Genomic DNA, 23648 nt, shown 5'->3' with positions numbered 1-23648 from the left:
GGAAATTTAAGGATTAAAATATGTTTGCAATAACTCAACAAATAGAAAAATGTTGTTTTGATCTTTGACTTCTTGTTGTTTTCACTGTATTTACTGGAACATTTTCTAAACACAGAAATATAAATTCTAGGAATCCTCTGAATTATGAAACTAGGGGTCATTCATAAAGACATGGATTAAATGTATAACAATAACATAATATTTAAAATAATAATATATAATAAAACAGAATAAACAATAAACTATATATTATTTGCATAACTATAGGTTATGGTATTAAAATATATAGTTTATTTCATTTATATAAAATTGAAATATATATTTTCAATTATATAAAAGCCCATTTCCAAAGGGCTTAAAGCTCTTCCAATAAGACAGGTCTAATTGAACCATTAAAAGAAGAGTAGAAGAATGGAAGTCATATTCCTAATAAAGGGAATTAAAGAGATAAATTTTTAAAAGTCCATGAATATTTATTTGCAACTGAGCACAAATCTTAGTTTTGAGGTTCCAGTAAGCTAATACTAAAAAAGAAACCCAATAATTGGCTAGTTCATGCAAATTCATTAAGGGAAACAAAGTATTTCCGTCTAAAATACACATATGGGTCAGGCACAGTGACTCACGCCTGTATTCCCAGAACTTTAGGAGGCTGAGGCAGGGGGATCACTTCAGGCCTGGAGTTTCAGTTTCAGAACAGCCTGGCCAACACTGCGAAACCCTGTCTCTACTAAAAATACAAAAATTATCCAGGTGCGGTGACTCACCCCTGTAATCCAGCACTTTGGGAGGCCAAGGCAGGCGGATTGCCTGTGCTCAGGAGTTCAAGACAGCCTGAGCAACACGGTGAAACCCCATCTCTGGTAAAATACAAAAGAAATTAGCCGGACGCGGTGGCATGCACCTGTAGTCCCAGCTACTCAGGAGGCTGAGGCAAGAGGACTGCTTGAACCCGGGAGGTGGAGGGTGCAGTGAGTCGAGATCATACCACTGCACTCCAGCCTGAGCAACAGAGCAAGATTCCGTCTCTATGAAAAAACAAACAAACAAACAAAAAACACATACACAGATTCCTAAATGTCAACAACAAGATTATAGCATCGGAATAATTTCAGAACATGAAATTCATGTGTAAACATATATATTCAACAAAAGGTCTTCAGAATGCCTACTCTCTAAGGCCATTGCAGCTGGTGATGATTTCCCCAATAGAAGGATGTTTCTCGGGAGCTCACTCTATAATAAACTCATACCAGCTGTATCCATCACCCATGATCATGAATTATTTCCTGGGACTAGCAACCAGAAAGAATCTTCTCTCATGTTTACATACATAGAGCCACAGCAAAGGACAAATTAAATTGCACTTAGGATAATATGTTCATTGCTAAAATTGGAGAGAAATAGACCCTATTGTGCACACATTCTTGAAATAATTGGAACAAAATGTTGAAAGAGAAATAATGAAATAGATGGCTTCAGACAAAGTTGGGTACCAGGCAATATGGTCTTCAGAAATTTCTCCCATTCTGCTGCCCTCTCTAGATCACGGAGTCCCCTTTCTACTTTGAAAACAAAATCTACTTGTCATCCCAGAGTCTACTTTTCTAAGAGGAGCTGGTATCACCTTCCCTGAGTCAGGTCACTGTGTTGCTTATTCCAAGGGTGTTTGCCTTGGGTTCTTTATTTCTAATTCAATTCAACAAATGCTTACTGGGGCCTATTATATGCAAAGTATTTGCAGTTGCAAGTAGTGAAATAAAGGCCTTCATGATCTTAGAAATGGATTTCAAGCAATAGTGAGTACCTAGGAAGGAGTTTTTTTTCTCTGCATGATATGATTTGGCTCTGTGTCCACCTCCAAATTCCATGTTGAACTGTAATCCCTAATGTTGGGGGAGGTACCTAGTGAGAGGTAATTGGATCACAGGGGTGAATTTTCCCCTTGCATTCTCACGATACTGAGTTCTTATGAGATCTGTTTGTTTAAACGTGTGTAGCACTTCCCTGTTCACTCTCTCTCCCTCCTACTGTGCCATGTGAAGAAGCTACTTGCTTCCCCTTTGCCCTTCTGCCATGATTGTGTTTCCTGAGGCCTCCCCAGCCATGCTTCCTGTACAACCTATGAAACTGGGAGTCAGTTAAATCTCTTTTCTTCATAAATCACCCAGTCTCAGGTAGTTCTTTATAGCAATGTGAGAATGAACTAATACACTGCATAACATCTGACTCCCTGCTGCTGTATCCTTCCAAATGACTTGTTGGGGCCACAAAGCCAGCACACACACACTTCAAGATGCCTCCAATTTTGAATCATTGTCTATCTACCCTGGGTTTTAGGAAAACAGGGGTTCAAGTGTTACTATAGCCGGGTTTCTGATTTATTTCTCCTTCCTTGTTATAGGGTTTCTGACTTATTTCCTCAAGCCTGAATTCCCTGATACCCAGCTCTGCTGAGATAGGAATCTTAGAAGAGAGAAAGCTAACATTTTTTGAATACATTCTTTTATTTGCCAGGCACTGTTACTTCTTTTAACTACAAAATTAGTAGCATCATTTTTTCATCCTAAGCAACAGAGAGGTGGACTGTTGACAAAAAGAGTCAAACTTAGTAAAATATTTTTAGAGATTTATTCTGAGCCAAATATGAGTGACCATGGCCCATGACACAGCCCTCAGGAGGTCCTGAGAACATGTGCCCAAGGTGGTTGGGGTGCAGCTTGGTTTTATACATTTTAGGGAGACATGAGACATCAATCAGATACGTTTAAGAAATACATTGGTTTGGTTCAGAAAGGTGGGACAACTCAATGCTTATGTAAATTTAAACATTTTCGGGTTGACAATTGGTTGAGTTTATCTGAAGACCTGGGATCAATAGAAAGGAAATGTTGGGGATAAGATAAAGGATTGTGGAGACCAAGTTTTATTGTGCAGAGGAGGCTCTCAGATAGCAGACTTCAAAGAGACAGCGGGTTGTAAAATGTGTCTTGTCGGGACCTAAAAGGCCTGGCTTTCAGTTGATTATCTCCTGGATTTGGAAAGGAAAGAAGGAAAACAAAGGGGAAAAGAGATTCTCTACAGAATGTGGATTTTTCCCCACAAGAGACTTTGCAGGGCAGTTTCAAGGTATGGCAAGGAAATATATTTTGGGGTTAAATATTTTGATTTCGGTGAAACTCCGTCTCTACTGAAAATACAAAAAAATTAGCGAGGCGTGGTGGCGGGCGCCTGTAGTCCCAGCTACTGGGGAGGCTGAGGCAGGAGAATAGCTTGAACCCGGTAGGCGGAGCTTACAGTGAGCCGAGATCGCGCCACTGCACTCCAGCCTGGGTGACAAAGCGAAACTGTCTCAAAAAAAAGAAGAAAAAAAAAAATTTATTTTTTATTTTTTTTCCTTGTCTCATAATGTTGTGCCAGAATCAGATTGGAAAGTAAGTCATGATATATAGAGTCAAATAAAACTCATCTGATAAGAATTTATGGTTTGTAGGGCATGACTCCCTAGACCCCTTAGATAGGAATTTGGGCAAGATAAAAAAATCAGAGCTTAGTCCTCACATCTCCAGAAGAAAACGACATTTACCCAAGAAAGGGCATTGGAATGGGAATATGTGTGCCATGGCAAATTGTTTGCATATTAAAGGAATTAAAGGAAAATGAAGGTTTTTTAAAAAATAAAAAAAGGAGAGGATTACATACATAATTGTTTTGAGGTAATTAGCCTTAGCTCCAAGCATCAATAACAAGGGTGACGTCAGTTCAAGGTTGGACAGACAATTGCTGGGCAGATGTCCTCATAGAAGTATCTTTTTGGGTATGGTGAGTCTTTGTTCAAGGTTGCGGTTTTTGCAGTATTTTGTGATAGTTTTTATTATCAGGCATTCATGCATGACAACTCTCCTTCATGGCCTTCCTCAGCTCCACTTGTCAGGTTTTCTTTTTTAATACGTGTGACTCTATTTTAATGCTGACGACTTTCACAATTGACATTAGAAAAGAGGAAACTCAGGCTCAGAAAGTTTTAGAAACTAATTCAAGATCAAGCCGGTAAGTAGCAGAAAATTCAGAATTAAGTTCTGCGTATCTGGCTTCCAAACCAGGATTCTTTTCATCACAGCAGCGGTTCTCAACAGAGTTGCGATTTTGCCCCCCAGGGAATATTTCACAATGTCTGGAGACATTTACGACTGTCAGGATTGGAGGTGGAGTGGGTGGGGTCTGCTTCTGAGAAGCTACTTGCTTCTAGTGAGCAGAGGCCAGGGATGCTACACGAAACAGTTCATAGGGACAGCACCCCCACACAGAGAATTATACAACCAGCCCAAAATGTCAATGGACATTTGGGCTGAGAAATCTTACGTGACAGAATGCTTCCTACCCTGTTCTGACGTTATTTCCAAGGATTCAAAGGTAACTGCTTCAAAATTAAACAAATTATAGAAAGCCATAAATAAATCAACCCCTTATTCATGTTGCAGCTCTCTTCCATTATAAAGAAAAATGGATCGAAACTTACGATAAAAGGGAGGCAGGGTCAGGATGGGGGAAGCTTGGTGAGCAGAAAGGAAATTCAAACTTATTAAGGTTAAGAATTAAGATGTAAATATGTAGATTTTTTCACTCCTAGGATTTTCACTAATCCAAAGGTTCACGGACTGCTTTGAAATTTAATTATTTGGAACTGGTTAAATGTTACCCTGACCTCAACTAACATTTGTGTTTGACTTTTCTCCAGGACCCAGGGGACGTGGATGCCAGATGAGTCCACCTCCTCTCCCTGCTCTTCCCGCAGGGACAGAGCCTGCCAGGTGCTGGTGACTTGGATCCTGACAGGAGGTCGCTCTGCGGAAAACTGGCAGGATCCCAGAGCAACAGACTGGGGCTCGATGCACCTTCCCCGCCAGGTCTCTCCGTCCGCAACTGTCCTTCCAGTACCGTGCACCCCTGGCGCGGGGAGGCGGAGCGCACGTCCTCTGCGCCGTGACGTCATAATCGCGACTCACTGGACCCGGCCCTTAGCAACGGGCCTGGCGACGGTTTCCCTGCTGCTGCCGCCCCCGCAGGCTCTTACTTTCCAGTCCTCCACTGCCGGGGCTGGGCCCGGCCAGGGGAAGGACCGAAGGGGATCCCCCGTGTCCCTACGGCGGCTGCAAGAGGACTAAGCATGGATGGCAGCCGGAGAGGTAAAGGGCAGCTGTCACGGGCTACCGCCGCCTCGCCCCTTGCTCCAGCCGGCGCTCCCAGCCTCGGGTCCGGGCAGCCGAGTGCAAGGCCGCCCCTTGGGCGCTTCCTACCCCTGGCTGAATCGCCAGTGTTGCCCGGAGCTGCCCGGGCCCGCGCAAAGGAAGAGGGAGAGACTGCTTGCCAGCCTCGCAGGTCCGCTTCTTTGCCCTGAATTTGTCGCCCTGACACCAGGGGCCCCTGTCTCCTGAACTCAGGGTCGTGCAGCCGTTAAAACCTCGGTAGCTCCCAGGCAGAGGAACCAGGTTTGGTCTTTGGAGTCAGACCGCCCCGGGCCCCAAATCAAACCCCTCTGCTCTCCATGGAGACGACCCTCAGTTTTCTCATCTCTTGAACATGAGGGTCAAATACTTAAGCCATGGAGTTCTTGAAGATTAAATGCAGATAATGTAGAGAAGATCCTGGCACATTTTAAGTGGTCAGTAAATACGAAATCTCCCATTCAGTAACTACCTCCCCCAAAGCTATTGAGTAACCCAGGGCTTCTGTAACTTTATGTAAATAGGAATCCCCTCAGAATCATGTTAAAATGCAGATTATGATTCAGTAGGTCCCTTGGGGGTGGCTGAGATTTTGCATTTATAATAAATTTCCAGGTAATGCAGTGTTGCTGGTCAGCGGACTGCAGTTTTAGCAGCAATCCGTAATCACTATATACACCTGTTATCTACTGATTTCTTAAGTCAGGTGGACATCATGGGGTGAGGTTGGGGGGTGGGGAAATATAACCTTAAATCTCTACAAATCGGCCCAAACCAAATAATTTGCATTTTCACACTTTCTGAACGAGTAGCATTCTTTCCTCGAGTCAAATGAGGCAATCTTTAGACTCCCCGCCCCTCCTAATACAGTGTTTTTATCTATTTAAAAGACTGCCTTTAAACCAAACTGCTAAATGATTCCTGGATGTCATTTTTTGAATGAGTCTGCCTTTATTATGTAGTCATTGATCAAAATAAGTGCTACTCTGATTGTAGGAGATAACTATTCATTGATCAGCAAACTGTATATTCTGACACTTTACCAACCTAGATTTCAGAAAAAGCAAATCAAAACGCTTTATGATCTTAAGAAATTTTGCACATAAACTAAAATTAAACCCTTACTATGTACTAGGAACTATTTCCAAATTATCTCATTTAATGTACAAAAATATCTTGTTAGGCATTAGCCTTATTTCATAGTGAAGAAACTAAAGCAAAAGATCACAAATGATTTGCCAAGGTCACAGTGGCAGAACAGGATTTGAATCTAGGTGAAAAATATAAAATCTGAAGCCAATGCGTTTACTTACTATTCCATGGTAGGGATGGGCAGGGGGAAAGGATATATGTAAAATTTAGAGTATAGTAGATTTAGTAAGTTGTCAGTATTTGATTTTTGAATTATTTTAAAAATTGGGTTCATGCCAAATGTAAAAGTTAATATTTTTACAACTTGCACAATTTAGTTAGCTTCCTATTTAGGATATAATATATGATAATATCAAATATTGTTATTAGTTTTGAATTTTTAAAATAAATGTAATCAGCAAATAACTGGGGCAGTCAGCTTTCATATACTGTAAATTATTATTAATAGGAAACCATAAATAATTTTAGACAAAGCTAAAATAATTGAAAATAAATTTCTTAGATTTCATTAGAAGGTGCTTTTAGTTATTTCAGATGATAAAATGTTAAAATATCTAAAGAAAAATTATGTTTTGTCATGCTCTTACTGTAATCACGTTTTAGACATTCTTTTGCAAGGCAAACCTTCTAAATGGTGGTATAATAGAGCAACAGACTGAAAAACGGTTAGTCTTGTTTGTAATCTTTGTTTCCTATTAACTAGGTCATCTTCATCTCACTCTACATCCCTGGGCCTCAGTTATTTATCAAATGGGGGCTTGGACTAGGTAATATATAAGGCGTGGCTTCCAGCTTCCTATGGGGGAAGATGAAGAAAAGATTGGTAATAACAAATTGCCATTCACTCTAATATCAATGACCTTTGGGGAGGAGAGGAGGCAACCTATTAGTATAGGTAACTGAAAGTAACTTGAAAAAAATTTTTTGCCCAGCACTCTGGGAGTTTCAGGTCTGGAGTTCGAGACCAGCCTGGGCAACATAATTAAACCCCGTCTCTACCAAAAAATACAAAAATTAGCCAGGCATGGTGGCATGTGCCTGTAGTCCCAGCTACTGGGGAGGCCGAGGCAGGAGAATCACTTGAACCTGGGAGGAGGAGGTTGCGGTGAGCCAAGATCATGCCACTGCACTCCAGCCTGGGCAACAGGGCAAGACTCCATCTCAAAAAAAAAAAAAATTATTTTGATCTATTGGTCTCATAGAGACACTTATCAATGGTAGATTCTGAAACCTTTGGTCTTCCGGAGAAACCCTGCCACAAGAAACACTTTCATCTTTCCTCACTGGACTTTCTTCTGGCTATTTTAATCAAATTGTGTAGGAAAATGGGCTGCTCTCATATACCCGTGAATTTCCCCACTAAGATCTTCGATCTCATTGACAGGATGTTAGTCCTAATAGTTAGAGAATGATGTTCTTTTCCTTGGCATTTGGTTTTTAGGCTACTTCTTCATGCCCCTTTGGCTCATTCTGGGTCCAGTCAGGAGATAGAAACCATACATTAGTTTATACAAGGAAAAGTTAAAGAATTGTTATACTTTCATAAAAGAGTATAAGATGTAAGAGGCTGGGTATGTCAGCTCATGCCTGTAATCTCAGCATTTTAGGAGGCTGAGGCAGGAGCATCACCTGAGGCCAGGAGTTTGTAAACAGCCTGGGTAACATAGCAACACCCTATCTCTAGTATTTAAAAAATTTAATGAATTAATTAAAAAGATATAAGAAAACTGTATTTGGTACCTAGAATTAAGGGAAAGTACTCAAGGAAGGACAATTTGAAAGAGACTTTCTCCCGAAGACTGGGGTTCAGACCTCATTAGCGAAGGCGTGATTGTGCACGTGCCCAAAGCTTCATCACTGAGGAGTGGTATCAGAGGCTTCCCATTCCATGGGAAAGAGACTGATAAATTGCTTAGCCAAGTCACTAAACAAACAAGTGAACAACAATGGAAACAAGCTCAGGAGAGGATTCTGTATCTAGAGTTGCTACAATATATTACCTAAAATGTTAACTTTTCAACAAAAAGAAATTACAAGTCATGCAAAAAAACAAAAACAAAAACAGGACAATGTGACCTATACACAGGACACAAAGCAGGACCCAGAAACTGTGAGAGGGTAGATGAATTAAGTTGTCTATTTCTCCCATCAATTCTGTTAGGTTTTTGGTTTTTTTTTTCTTTTTTTGAGACAGGGTCTTATTCTGTTACCCAGACTGGAGTGCAGTGCAGCCTCCTGGACTCAATCATCCTCCCACCTCTGCCTCCTGTGTAGCTGGGACTACAGGCGCACACCACCACACCCAGCTAATTTTGTATTTTTTTTGTACAGTTAGAGTTTCACCATGTTGTCCAGGCTGGTCTTGAACTCCTGAGCTTAGGTGATCTGCCTGCCTTGGTCTCCCAAAGTGCTGGGATTACAAGCATGAGCCGTTGTGCCCAGCCCTAATTCTGTCACTTTTAATATGACATTTATATGTAGGAATATCAGAACCCAAGGAGTATATGCCTTGGTGTACATCTGATAGTAAATAGACAAGGGAACATAGACATCAAGGAACATCTAAATTCCATGTTTGTTCTTATCACCATCTTATGCTAAAGAGAAGCTGGTTTGATTCCTGGGGCCAAATATTAACCACCTTGTTCACAGCTGTCACCTACAGATGGGTGGGGAAGCATTTCTATCCAAGGCAGTATCACTAGGTTCCAACCTTTTTTCATTCTTTTTTCATCCTTTCACACTTCTCTGGGTATACCTGTTTTTCCTTTTTCTGTGACCTATAGTGAAACATACATACAATAGAATGGAATTTGAAGGGAATAAACTACATATAGTTGAGATATCTTCTTGATCTGTTTCACATGATTTAGTAGCTTAGAGCATGGTTCAAGTACTGAGCAGTTTATATTGGTCAAGATAGTGTAATAAGTAAGATCCAGGAACCAGACTGCTTGGGCTCAGATCCCAAATCTGTCACAATCTTGTGTAATCTTTGGCAAATTATGAGTTTAACCTCTGTGCTTCAATTACCCTCATCTATAAAGTAGGGAGAATTGTAAGGATTAAATGAATTTATACCAGTAAAGTGCTTGGAGCACTGCCTGGCAGGGTTACTACTAAATTAATTAGCATTTTGACTACAAATGAAGAAATCAGCTCATACTAGTTTAAGCTAAAATGTGATTTTTTTTTTTTTTTTTTGGCTAATATAAAGAAAAGTCTAGGTAAGGTAGAGCATCAAATATGGTTGGCCTCAGGTACTCAAATGATGTCACCAAGGAATCTCTTTCTATCTTGGTTCCACTTGACTGTGTAGGCTTCATTCTCAGACAGGTTCCTTTATATGGTTCGGGATGGCCACCAGCAATACAGGGCTTGCTTAGACCCTTCACTGGGTTTAGCAAGCCCAGTGAAATGAAAGTACCTTTCCTAATAGTTCCAGTCAAAGGCCCAGGATTGTGTATCTCATGGCGGGACTTGGATCACATAGCATTGCTGATGCTGTCAACGCAGCTGTCCAGATTTGGGTTTTATGCCTAACCCTGACAGTGGGGTCAGCTCTCTTTGAACCACCTGGGCTAAGAGTAAAGGAATAGCAGTCGCCCAAAAGAAAGTTGAGTTGTCATTTCCAGGTGAAAAGGCATTAAATTCTGGACAAGAAAAAAGTCACAGTTCTTTCTATCTGGAGAAATGAGGCTTTTCTGAGAGTTTGTTGGTATTTTTTCTACCCTCCTTCTTTCTTGGTAGAAGCTATGCTCATTTCATCACTGTCTTTTTTCCCAGTTCAGATGGCATTGCCTTGGCTTGTATTGTCCTAAGTATTTTTTTTCCATCCTGCACTCTGACCTGTGACATAGAAAGAGCTTCATAGGTATTCCGACCTCAGTTTGTTTTTCTGTTTTAATCTATTCTGACAAGCTTTGTTCTCTGGTACTAGATTTTAGTTCTCCTATCTTGATACTTCTTTTTTCTACATTTAGTCATCCATATATCTTCTAGACTTCGTATGTGTCCTCCTTGTTATAGCTTTTAACAGCCCACCTGATAGTGAACTAGCCATCTTACCCTCTTAAAACGTCTCTGGGGGATATAGCATTTATATTTTACATATTAAATTACGTTTAATGCCGTAACTCAGACTTCCTGTTTTGGAGATTACCACTAAAAACATAATCACCTTTTGGGAAAGAAATTATTTTGTGATAAATTTATTATTTAAAAAATATTGAATATTGTTGTTTTTGTAAAAGTTGTGTTTCATTTATCCTAATTTATGATTTTTTTTCTTGTTAAAAGTCAGAGCTACCTCTGTCCTTCCCAGATATGGTCCACCATGCCTATTTAAAGGACACTTGAGCACCAAAAGTAATGGTAAGTGAGGTGCTTAAAATGGTAACTTTGTTAAAAGATTGTCTGAGTGTTTCCTTTACTTGCAAATTATATGACATGATGGAAAAATTATTTCATTTGACGAATATTTGAACTTCATATTATTAATTTTAATGAAATATAGGCGTTCTTGAGATTAGAGAATTTTGGAGTCTATGATTTCAAACTATTATTGTGCCCTGGATGTGGACTTGGCTGTCTCCTGCTCCCAGCTGCTACAGCAGCCCAGCTCTACTTTTGCCAGGAAACTACCCTGATTTAAGGCATGCCTGCCTTGTTAAAATGGTAAGTAGCAGGTATTAAAGACATAAGCACTGAAAAGGAAAAGCTATGCCAAGAAAAAGTGCACTTGAATAATACATTTCATATTAGGAGCAAAAGCCTATGGGCCTCTTTATCCAACTGGATTTCTAGGTGCTGTGATATTTTTATATTTTAAAACTTTCAAGGTAAATTTTTAAGATAGGTTTTAAAATAAATTTTTGTAATTATAGCTTAGAAGTATAAGTGAATATTCTTAGGCAAAATAATTGAAAGCCTTATTTTCCCTATTTACATGAAAAATCTTTGATACTGTTACCTCCAAATGTGTTGGGAGGATCTTATTTTCAGTTGCCTCACTTATTTGTCTTACAGTGTGATACATACATACATATACAGCCATAATCATAAACTTTAAAAAAATAAATTTTAAATAAAAAGTTGAAACTAGATTTAAAATATACATACATAGAAATCAGGATAAAGAACAATATGTAAAGTTTGCTAACTTTCTTTTAAAGAATATATGTATAGAGCTGGTATAGGTATGGTGGTTGTAAGTATAAGGCTGCCTTGCGTCACATGGAAGCTGCATCCCTTATCAACAGTGTAACCTTGAAGATGTAACTCATATCTCTGTGCCTCAGTTTTCACTTCGAATAAATGATGATAATAATGATGAGATAAGTTTATACTTATGAAGAATTTAGAACAATGCATGGTACATGGCATTTATTCAGTAAATATTTTTAGTAGTAGCATCAAGCTCATAATTATTGCATAGGCTTATATTATGCACAGAGCCTCTGGAAGGATGCATTTAAACAGTAACGGTGTATTTCTGGGAAGAGAGACTAAAGGTCAGGGTAGAGAAGTCACTTATTTTTCAATCTCCATATGCCGTTTTATCTGCTGAATTTTTTTAACCATTTTGCATGTATTCTCAAAAACTTTTTAATGTTTAAAAAAGTTTTGCCTACATTTACATTATATACTTGTATGTAAGTGCTTAACTATTTCTAAGATTTCTTTTAAATGGTTTGAATGAGGACCAAGGAGTTTCATGTCATGGAATTTCTTTGCGATTACACTTGTTATAAGATAGTTTTAGTACTTCAAAAAGAATGTAGTAAACTGATATGTAGATCTTGTTTTCAGGTTTAAGTTAGAAATTTGCTTCTCAGAATATAATTTTTGTATGTAGAGTTTTGGGATTGGGTATTCATTGAATTTCTGAAACTCCATTGATTGTTTAAGTATTAACAGTGATAACTAATTAAGCAAGCAGCTAAACATTCTTAGTTACAAGATTGAGAGCTGCCAAAAAGAAATAGTTTTCTAAATGCAATAATAGGTCATATCCTAGAATCTCTTCCTCAGACTCTCAGGCTTGTAAAATTTTATTCTCAGGAAGGTTTGAACCCAAATGGTCAATAGCTCATTGGCATTATCAGTGCAAGATTAAAGATTCACATCACAATGTCATATCAATATCTCTGGTTGAATTTCAGAACATTTTATAAGAATGAATTAAATAATCAGTACCTTGTTTATCTCATGATTTTTATATTAGTTTTAAATATATAATGATTATGTTTTAATTTTTAGCTTTTTGCACTGACTCCTCTTCTCTCAGACTAAGCACTCTCCAGCTGGTCAAGAATCACATGGCTGTTCACTATAATAAAATCCTTTCAGCCAAAGGTAAAAATGTGCAAATGTGAACTCTCTGTTCTCAATTTAAACCTCCAGCTTCACTTCTCATTAAAATACATCTATAGCAAAAATGAAAACCTTATATATATATAAGAGGATTTGTATTTGTTTGGTTTAGTGTGATACAAATTATTGACTCTAGGTACTTAGCAAATTCACACCCATTTTTGTTAACTATATTTGAAATCTATATAATGCCTGTTTTATTTCATTTTATCTCTATTGCTAATAATATTTTGTTAGATATTGCTTTTAATATAAAAATTTATAATCTGCTTTTTTGTTTACACATCTATGGAAGTTGCACAAAGAAGATGCTAGCTATATTTCTGTTTAATTTTTTTTCTTTTATCAGCTTTATTGAGATAAAACTTACATTATAAAATGCATTGATTATAATGTGTACAGATAAATACTTTGAAAAATGAACACATTTATATAAATACTACTACAACCATGCTGTAAAACAGGAATCAGCTAACTACACCGTTCAGGCCAAACCCTCTACCACCTGTTTCTGTACAGCCCATGAACTAAGAATGGTGTTCATATTTTTAAATGGTAGCAATAAATAAAAACAATATTTTGTGACATGAAATTCAAATTTAGTTATCCATAGACAAACAGTCATTTTCAATCTTTTACATATTGTCTGTGGCAGCTTTTACACTAAAAAGCAGAGTTGACCACTTGTGACAGACTGTATCACCCTGCAAAGCCTGAAGCATTTACTACCTGGCCCGTTGTAGAAAAAGTTTGCCGACCCTTGATATAGAAAAAATCCATTACCTCAAAAGAGTTCCCCCTAGTCCTTTGCAGTCAGTCTCCTCCTGACAAATCCCTGGCAACCACTGATCTGGTCTCTCTCCTGTAGTTTTACCTTTTCTATAAGTTCATAGAAATGGAATCGTGTATTGTTTTGGGTCTGCCTTTTTTCAGTTAGCTTAATGATCTTGAGACTAATCATGCTGTTCTGTGTACCACCATTTATTCTTTTGTATTGTTAAGGAGTATTTCATTTAATGAATAGACCACAATTTGTTTATGATTCACGATTTGTTAAACATTTGGATTGTTTTGACTCACTTTGGGCCATTAGGAGTAAAGCTGCTATAAACATTCACATACAATTTTGGAAGATGTGTTTACATTTCACTTGGGTAAAGTTATGTGTCAGGAGTAGAACTATGAGGTAATATATTAAGTATAGGTTTACTTTTATAAGAAACTACGGTTTTCCAGAGGGAATATACCATTTCCATTTCCATTACTTCTGCACCCTTACCAACCCTTGGTGTTGACGGTCCTTTTTTAACGATTCTATGAAATAGTATAACTTCACAGTTTTAGTTTATGAAATAGTATAACTTCACAGTTTTAGTTTGCATTTCCCTGATTTCTAGTGATGCTACGTTATTATTTCCCATCTGTATATCTTCTTTGGTGAAATGACTATTCAGATCTTTTACCCATTATTAAAAATGAGTTGTCTCTTTAGTATTAAGTTGTGAGAGTTTCTTTATATACAGATTCTGTATCAGATATATGTTTTGCAGATTTTTTTTTTCTCAATCTGTAGCTGGTGTTTTCATTTTCTTATTTAAATTTGTATTCTGGAAAATTTTTTAGACTTACAGAAACATTTAAAAATGGTGTAGAGGTATACCTTTACCCTGCTCTTCTGCTAATGTTAAAAATCTTAAAAACCGTAGTATAGTTATCAAAACCAGGAAATCAATATTGATGCAATCCCATTAACTATAGACCTTATTTGAATTTCACCAATTTTTGACTGTCTTTTAAATTTTTATTTTCTCATTTAAATAGCTAAAGTTTTTAAATTTTAGTTTATATTTTATGATGCTTATATTTTTAAATGGCTAAAAAAAATCAAAAGAAAAATATTTTGTGATGTGAAAATCGTGAAATCTTTAGTTTTTTATACTTGTTTTCATAATCTGTTCAAGAAATATTTGCCTAACCTTAGGTCACTCAGATTTTCTTAATATGTTTTCTTCTAGAAGTTTTAAAGTTTTAGCCCTTACATTTAAATTTGCAATCCATTTTGAGTTAGTTTTTGTATATGGTATGATATAAGGGTTTTGATGTTTTTTGTTTGTTTTGTTTTTTTACCTCTTCATATCCAAATTTCCCAGTTCCATTTGTTGAAGAGGTTTTCTTTTCTCTATTTAATTGTCCTAGTACTTTTTGAAAGTCAGTTGAGGCTGGGCGCGGTGGCTCACGTCTGTAATCCCAGCACTTTGGGAGGCCGAGGCGGGTGGATCACGAGGTCAGGAGTTCCAGACCATCCTGGCTAACATGGTGAAACCCCGTGTCTACTAAAATTACAAAAAATTAGCCGGGCGTGGTGGCGTGCGCCTGTAGTCCCAGCTACTTGGGAAGCTGAGGCAGGAGAATGGCGTGAACCCGGGAGGCGGAGCGGAGCTTGCAGTGAGCCGAGATTGTGCCACTGCACTCCAGCCTGGGCGACAGAGCGAGACTCCGTCTCAAAAAAAAAAAAAAAAAAAAAAAGTCAGTTGACCATGTACGTGGGTCTGTTTCTGGACTTAACTCCTTGGTTCTGTTGATCTATATGTCTGTCTTTAAGCCCCATACCACACTGCCTTAATTATTGTAGCATTACAGTAAGTCTTGAAATCAGGCCGTGTAAGTCTTCCATTTTGCTTTTTTTCCCCCAAGCTTGTTTTGGGACTACATTATAAGTATGTTAAGTCTGTTTCATTCTGAATAGTTTATATTGCTGTGTTTTCAAGTTCACTAGTATTTTCTTCTGCAGTATTGAATGATTTATTAATCCCAACAGTGTATTTTTAATCAAGGATATTGTGTTTTCCATCTCTAGAAGTACAATAAACAACTGCAAGGTCTGGAATATTTTGTGACTTCCACATTTGGTATTTGTCATTTATAAGTACTGAGAATATTATTAAACTATTAACTTTCTCTTTCAGCTGCAGTAGACTGCTCAGTTCCAGTAAGCATGAGTACCAGCGTAAAGTGTAAGTAATTTTTTAACATTATTTTAATTAAAAAACAATTAAGATAAAATATACATCATATAAAATTTACTGTCTTAACCATTTTTAAGTGTCCAGTTCAATATTAAGTACATGAATATTGTGGTACAATAATAACCACTACCTCCAGAACTCTCTTTATACTGCAAAACTGAAACTCCTGTGCCACATAAACATTAATTTCCTCCCATAGGCCCTGGAAACCAACATTCTTTTTATCTCTGTGAATTTGACTACTGTCACCATTGTACTTACAATCTCTATGAATCTATTTTAGGTACCTTATATAAGTGGAATCATATAGTGTTTGTTCTGTTGTGAATGGCTTATTTCACCTAGCATGATGTCCTCAAGGTTCACCCACATCATAATGCGTCAGAATCTCCTTTTTTAAGGCTGAATAAAATTCCATTCTGTATATATACCACATTTTATTTATGCATTCGTCAGTTGATGGACACTTGGGTTACATTGACCTTTTGGCTGTGGTGAATAAACTATACTGCTATGGACATGAGTATACAAATACCTCTTCAAGACCCTCCTTTTAAAGATTTTGGGAGTATATTCAGAAGTGGAATTGCTAAATCATATATTCTATTTTTAATTTTTTGAGAAAGCATACTATTTTCTTTTTCTTTTTTTTTTTCTTTTTTTTTGAGACAGGGTCTCATTCTATTGTCCTGGGGCTAAAATGCAGTGGAGTGATCTCACCTCACTGCAAGCAATCCTCCTGGGCTCAAGCAATCCTCCCACCTCAGCCTCCCAAGCAGGTGGGATTACAGGTGCAAGCCACCATGCCCAGCTAATTTTGTCACAGCCTGTAATTGTCTTTTTATGTAGAGACAGGGTTTTACCATGTTGCCCAGGCTTGTCTCAAACTCCTGAGCTCAAGTGATCCATCTGCCTCAGTCCCCCAAAGTGCTGGGATTATACGCGTGAGCCACTGCACCCAGCGACCACATCGTTTTCTGTAGCAGCTGCACCATTTTACATTACAACTAATGATGCTCAAGTATTCAGATTTCCCCATGTCCTCCCCAACACTTGCTTTTTTCTATTTGTTTAATAGTAGCCATACTAAAAGGTGTTGACACATTGCCTTTTGAGAAAGCATTTCTAACTTCAAAATTATCCAAAAATACCCAGGCACAGTGGCTCACACCTATAATCAGCACTTTGGGAGACAGAGACATGTGGATCACTTGAGCCCAGGCATTTTAGAGTAGCCTAGGCAACATGATGAAACCCTGTCTCTTCAAAAAATACAAAAATTAGCTGGACGTGGTAGCATGCAACTCTGGTCCCAGCTACTCAGGAGGCTAAGATGGAAGGATTACTTGAGCCAGGGAGGTCAAGGCTGCAGTAAGCCATGATCATGCCACTGCACTCCAGCCTAGGTGATAGAGTGAGACCCTGTCTCAAGAAAAAAAAAAAAAAGGAAAAAGAAAACCCATAATATTGACACAGTATATATAGAATTCTTATATAGCTACCCTTTGACCAAGTATCTTCGTTTTTAGAAATATTTACTAAGCAAATCATCCGACTGAAAATTTGAAAACCCTGTTTAAAAATTTCTGAAGAATACCATTTGAAGGCTTTGTTTGATTTCAATTAAGAAATGTATACTTTAAAAATAGGATACTTTAAAAGTGTATACTTTAAAAACATGGCTGTCACAGCCTATGATTGTCTTATTAATCATATAAAAATCAGTGTTATAAATTTTAAGTTCAGTGTTTTCTAAGTTTCTAAGTTTTCTAAGTTAATATTTGAATTTATGTAGAGTTTGAGAACATTTCTACATTAAAAAGTAAATATTCACCTAAGGTTAGTTCATGGTAAATGATAAATGAATAAAAACATAGATAGGGAAGTGCCTTTTGGTTGCAATCTAGGAAAGATCAGAAACAGTAGGAATGGTTAACTCATCTCTTCTTGTATATCTTCTTAGTTGAAGAGATAGAAGGTAGGGGAGACAGTAGCTACCAGCTATAGTTCATAGCTACAAACACAGTGTCTTTCTCAGGCCTTGTGCTTGACACTTTGTATTCTCCCTTTTCTATTCTTTTTATGTTTGCAACAAACCTTTGTGTAGGCTGTCATTTTTTATGGAAAATTAGATTCAAATAATTTTAAAGGAGGAAAAAAGGCATGTTAGGCAAGAGTAGAGACTGCTTACTACATATTTTTAAAGACCAGTTTGGTCACTACATACAAGTTATATGGGCAAGTCATTTTACCTCTAACCTTCCTTTTTTGTGAAATGAAAGGTAATTAGATGATTTCTAAGGACCCTTCCAGATTTTTAATTTTTGTGCTTTATATTTTTTTCTTCTGTATCATATTAGTAACTTTTTTCTAGCACAAAACTGGTTCAGTGTTTACATGCTTTAAATATCTGGATCATTTGAATTAAGTTGGTTTTACCTAATTGTCATGAGAGCAAATAATCCTCCTTAACTGTGTGTCAACTTTAATTAGGAAAGCTTTGCAAAATTTTCATACTGGTATTAATTTTTTTAAAAAAATAGATATATAAAATAAAATTATCCCCTTTTTAAAAAAAACCTTGAATATATGTATTAATCCTCTTATTCAACCACACTTTTGGGTTTAAAATCCAAATTTACCCTTCACATTCCCAGCTTAGACTGGCACCACCACACACACCTGCTCAGACCCAGTACCCCTACTATCTTCAGACCTGACACTCATGCACACCCCACTAAGTTGGTGGGCTCATACCCACCACAGGTAATATGATGGATAATTTCCCTATTGAAGCCAGTATGTAAAGTCTGGAAGAGGTGAGTACTTCTTCAAATGTAGAGACAGAAATGCAGGTCTACATGGAACACAGAAAAATATAGGAAACATGACACTACCAAAGGAACACAATAAATTTCTAGTAAAAAGTCCCAAGAAATAGAGATCTATGAATTGCCTGACAAAAATTCAAAATAATTGTTTTGAAAAAGCTTGGCAAGAGAACACTGATAGACAACTCAAAGAGATCAAGGAAACGATACATGAACAAACTGATAAGTTCAACAAAGAAAATTTTTAAAGAAGCAAATAGAAATTATAAAGCTGAAGGAAACGAAAAATACAATAGAGGGTTTTAACTGCAGACATGTTAAGGTAGAATAATCAGAAAACTTGAAGACAGGTAATTGGAAATTATTCAGTCAGAGAAGAAAAACAATTGAAAAAGAGTGAAAAAAACCTAGGGACATAGGGTATATCATTAAGCAAACCATGCATACTATGGGAGTTTCAGAAGGAGAGACTGGCAGAAAGTTTGTTTAAAGAAATAACGACTGGAGAACTTCCCAACTCTAGGGAAGGAAATGGATTAGATTCAGAAAGCCCAAAGGATCCCAAATAGATTGAACATAAAGAGGTCTATTCCAAGACACATTGTAATTAAATTGTCAAAAATTAAAGACAAAGGGAGAATTTTGAGTGTAGCATGAGAAAGGCAACTTATCACATACAGAATCCTATGCAAGATCATCAACTAATTTCTCACAGCAACCTTGCAAACCAAGAGAAGGTGGGATGATATAGTCAAAATACTGAAAGAAAAAGAAATTGCCAAGAATATTTTACGTAGCAAAACTCCTTCTTAAAATGAAAAAGAGATAAAGTCTTTCTTAAACTAACAAAAACTGAGGAAGTTTGTCACTACTAGACCTGACTTTCAAGAATTGCTCAAAGGATTTCTTCAAATTGAAACAAAAACATGTTGACCAGCAATATGAAAGCATAAGTCTTTCTGGTAAATATAATAACATAACACTGTAATGGTGGTGCATAAATCACGTTAAACTCTAATATATGCTGTTTTATTAAATATTGAGATAATTGCTTTCCTTTAAAGGAGAACTTCATATGGTTTGGGTCCCGTTTAGGATTTTCTGCAGGGCCCACATGTAGATGTATAAAAGTTAACATTTTTGTTTTTTAAAAAAAACATAATGTAAAAATTAAAAGACAACAATATTAAAAATAACTATAACCACAAAAGTTAATGGATGCACAGTGTAAAAAGAAATAACCCTCATTACAAGAATACAAAGTATTGGAAGAGGGAGTAAAAGTGTAGAGTTGGCCAGGCATGGTGGCTCATGCTTGTAATCCTAGCACCTTGGCAAGTTGAGGCAGGCAGATCACTTGAGCCCAGGAGTTCAAGACTAGCCTGGGCAACATGGTAAAACCTTGTCTCTACAAAAAATACAAAAGATTTGCTGGGCATAGTGATATGCACCTGTGGTCCCAGCAACTCAGGAGGTGGAGGTGGGAAGATCACCTGAGCCCAGGGAGGTCGAGACTGCAGTGAGCCATGATCACACCACTGCATTCCAGACTGGGCGACAGAGTGAGACCCTGTCAAATAGGGTAACAAGAAAGAAAAAACCTTAATAGACACATAAAAAAGAATCAAAACAAATCACTCCCAAAAAAGCTTAAAATAACAAAGAGAAAAGTAGAGGAACAGAACAATTGCAAAACAAAATCAACTAACAAAGTGGCAATAGTAAGTTCTCACTTATCAAAAATTTCTTTAAATGTAAATAGTTTAAACTTCTCAATCAAAGGCATAGAGTAGCTCAATGTATATGCTGAAAATGAAGGATATTCCATGCAGATGATAACAAAAAAAAAACAAACAGGTGCTGCTATACTTAACAAAATAAACATAAAATTATCTCCTTTTTTTTTTTTTCTTTTTGAGATGAAGTCTTGCTCTGTTGCCCAGGCTGGAGTGCAGTGGCGCAATCTTGGCTCACCACAACCTCCGCCTCCCAGGTTCAAGCGATTCTACTGCCTCAGCCTCCCAAGTAGCTGGTACTACAGGTGTGTGCCACCATGCCAGGCTAATTTTTGTATTTTCAGTAGAGACGGGGTTTCACTATGTTTAACAGGCTGGTCTCGAACTCCTGAGCTCATGATCTACCTGCCTCGGCCTCCCAAAGTGCTGGGATTACAGGCATGAGCCACCGCGCCTGGCTTTAAAATGATCTCTAGATACAATGACAGCCATTATATATTTTTTAAAGGGTCAACTTAACAGGAAGATGTAACAATCATCTACATACCCAACATCAGAACTCCTAAATATATCAAGTAATTGTGTACAAATCTGAGGGATAAATTACATTAATACAATAATAGGAGACTTCAATAATCCACTTTCAATAATGGATATAGAACCCAGACAGAAATCATTTAAACAGCTGACTTGAACAGCATAACAGACCAAAGGAATTTAACAGATATGTACAGCCCTTTACACCCTATGGAAGAATATGTATTCCTCAAGTGCACATGAAACCTTCTTCAGGATAAATCTCATATTAGGCCACAAAATCAGACATAACATATTTAAGAAGTTTAAAATCATTCCAAGTATCTTTTTTCAACCAGAATGGAATAAAACTAAAAATTAATAGCAGTAAGAAAATGGGAAATTCACAAATACATGGCAACTAAACAACACATTCTTGAACAGGCATTGAGTCAAAGAAGAAATAAAAACAGAATTTTTATATCTTGAAGCAAAGGAAAACAAAACCACAATATACCAAAACTTATGGAAAGCAGCAAAATTACTACTAAGAGAGTGGTTTATAGTGATGAATACTTACATTAAAAGAGTGGATCTCAAGCGACTCAACTGTATACCTCAAGGAACTAGTAGAAGAAAAATAAACTAAGCCCACCTGGGTAAATCCCTAGAAACATACAACCTACAAGAACTGAATCAAGAAGAAATATCCCAAATAGACCAATAGAAAAAAGGAGATTGAATCAGTAATTAAAAACCTCCAACAGAAGCCAGATGTGGTGGCTCATGCCTGTAATCCCAGCACTTTGGGAGGCCAAGGCAGGCAGATCACTTTAGATTAGGAGTTCGAGACCTTCTGGCCAACATGGTGAATCCCCGACTCTATGAAAAAATACAAAAAAATTAGCCAGGCATGGTGTTGTGCACCTGTAATCCCAGTTATTCAGGAGGCTGAGGCAGAAGAATCACTTGAGTCCAGGAGGTGGAGGTTGCAGTGAGCCAGATCATGCCACTGCACTCCAGCCTGGGCGACAGAATGGGATAAAATCTCAAGAAAATAAAATTAAAAATTAAAAAAAAAAACAACTTCCCAACAAAGAATAACCCAGGACCAGATATCTTCATAGGTAAATCTACCAAATATTCGAAGAAAGGTTAGTACCAGTCCTTCTTAAACTCTTATAAAAATAGAAGTGGGAATACTTCCAAACTTATTTTATGAGGCTAACACCACCCTGATGCCAAAACCAGACAAAGACACCACAAGAAAAGAAAGCTACAGGCCAATATATCTGATTAATTTAAGTGCAGAAATCTTCAGTAAAATACCAGCAAACTGAATTCAACTGCATGTTAAAAGAATCAAACACCATGACCCAGTCAGATTTATCCCTGGGACACAAAGGTGGTTCAACATATGCAAATCAACCCGTATGATGTACCACAGTAACATAGTGAAAGATTAAACACTACACAGTCATCTCAATACATGCAGGAAAACCATTTGACAAAATTCAGCATCCATTCGTGATAAACTCTCTTAACAAAATAGGAATAGAAGGAACTTACCTCAACAGCATGAAAGCTATATATGAAAATCCCACAGGTAACATGATGCTTAATGAAGAAAAACAAAGCTTTTCCTCTAAGATCTGGTATAAGGCAAGGATTCCCCATTTTTGCCACTTCTATATAACATAGTACTGGAAGTCCTAGCCAGAGCAATTAGACAAGAAAAATAAAAAGCATACAAATTAGAAAGAAAGAGAAGTAAAACTAGGTGTGGTGGCTCACACCTGTAATCACAATACTTTGGAGGACCAATGTGGGGAGATCACTTGAGGCCAGGAGTGGCCAGCCTGGGCAACATAGTGAGACCATGTCTCTACAAAATAAAAAAAACTAAAAATTAACCAGGCATGGTGACACATACCTGCAGTCCTAGCTACATTGGAAGCTGAGGCAGGAGGATCACTTGAGCCCAGGAAGTCAAGGTCGCAGTGAACTTTGACCATGCCACTGAACTCCAGCATGGGCAACAGAGAAAGACCCTGTCTCAAAAAAAAAAAAAAAAGTAATTTCTGTTTGTGATGACATGGTAATATATGTAGAATACCCTAATGCCCAATAAAAAAGAACTGTTGCAATAAAGAAATTTAATATAGTTTCAGGATACAAAATTAATGTACAAAAACCAGTGGCATTTCTGTACACAACTGTCTGAAAAGGAAATTAAGGAAACAATGCCGTTTGCAACAGCAACAGAAAGGGTAAAATGCTTAGGAATAACCTTAAACAAAAAGGTTGAAAACTTGTACACTGAAAACTATTAAACATCAATAAAGGAAATTTTAAAAGACACAGATAAATGGAAGACATCCATGTTTATGAATTGGAATAATCAATATTGTTATAATTTTTGTACTACCCAAAGTGTTCTATAAATTTACTGCAATCCCTATAGAAATCTCAAAGACATTCTTTACAGAAATAGAACAAACAATCCTAAAATTCATATGAGACCACAGAAGACCACAAACAAAACAATCTTGAGCAAGAAAAACAAGGTTGGAGAAATCACACTTTCTAAATTTCAAAATATATTTCAAAGCTACAGTAATCAAAACAGTATGGAACTGGCATAAAAACACTTATCAGACCAATGGAAAAGAATGGAGAACCCAGAAATAAATCCATGTATTTATAGTAAACTGATCTTCAAAAGGGTACCGGAAACACACAATGGGGAAAGGATAGTGTCATCAATAAATGACTCTGGGAAAAGTG

At 37.3% G+C, this 23648-nt stretch overlaps 1 protein-coding gene across 2 annotated transcripts in view; it reads left to right on the top strand.

Annotated features, from left to right (window-relative positions):
* The first annotated feature begins 5003 nt into the window (after window positions 1-5003).
* The window catches only part of LOC105467584 (spermatogenesis associated 7), a 63772-nt gene continuing 45127 nt past the window's right edge, over window positions 5004-23648 (top strand). The window contains exons 1-4 of one of the 2 annotated variants that reach the window (XM_011717302.2): window positions 5004-5186; window positions 10677-10751; window positions 12639-12734; window positions 15719-15766. In XM_011717302.2, the coding sequence (XP_011715604.2) occupies window positions 5168-5186; window positions 10677-10751; window positions 12639-12734; window positions 15719-15766 (238 nt within the window). In that variant the 5' untranslated portion in view covers window positions 5004-5167. The remainder of the gene's footprint in view (window positions 5187-10676; window positions 10752-12638; window positions 12735-15718; window positions 15767-23648) is intronic. The other variant, XM_011717304.2, reaches the window with a different exon arrangement.

This window comes from Macaca nemestrina, chromosome 7 (genome assembly GCF_043159975.1).
Source record: "Macaca nemestrina isolate mMacNem1 chromosome 7, mMacNem.hap1, whole genome shotgun sequence".
In the NCBI taxonomy this organism is placed as follows: Eukaryota; Metazoa; Chordata; class Mammalia; order Primates; family Cercopithecidae; genus Macaca; species Macaca nemestrina.
This window is presented reverse-complemented; position numbering and strand designations above follow the sequence as displayed.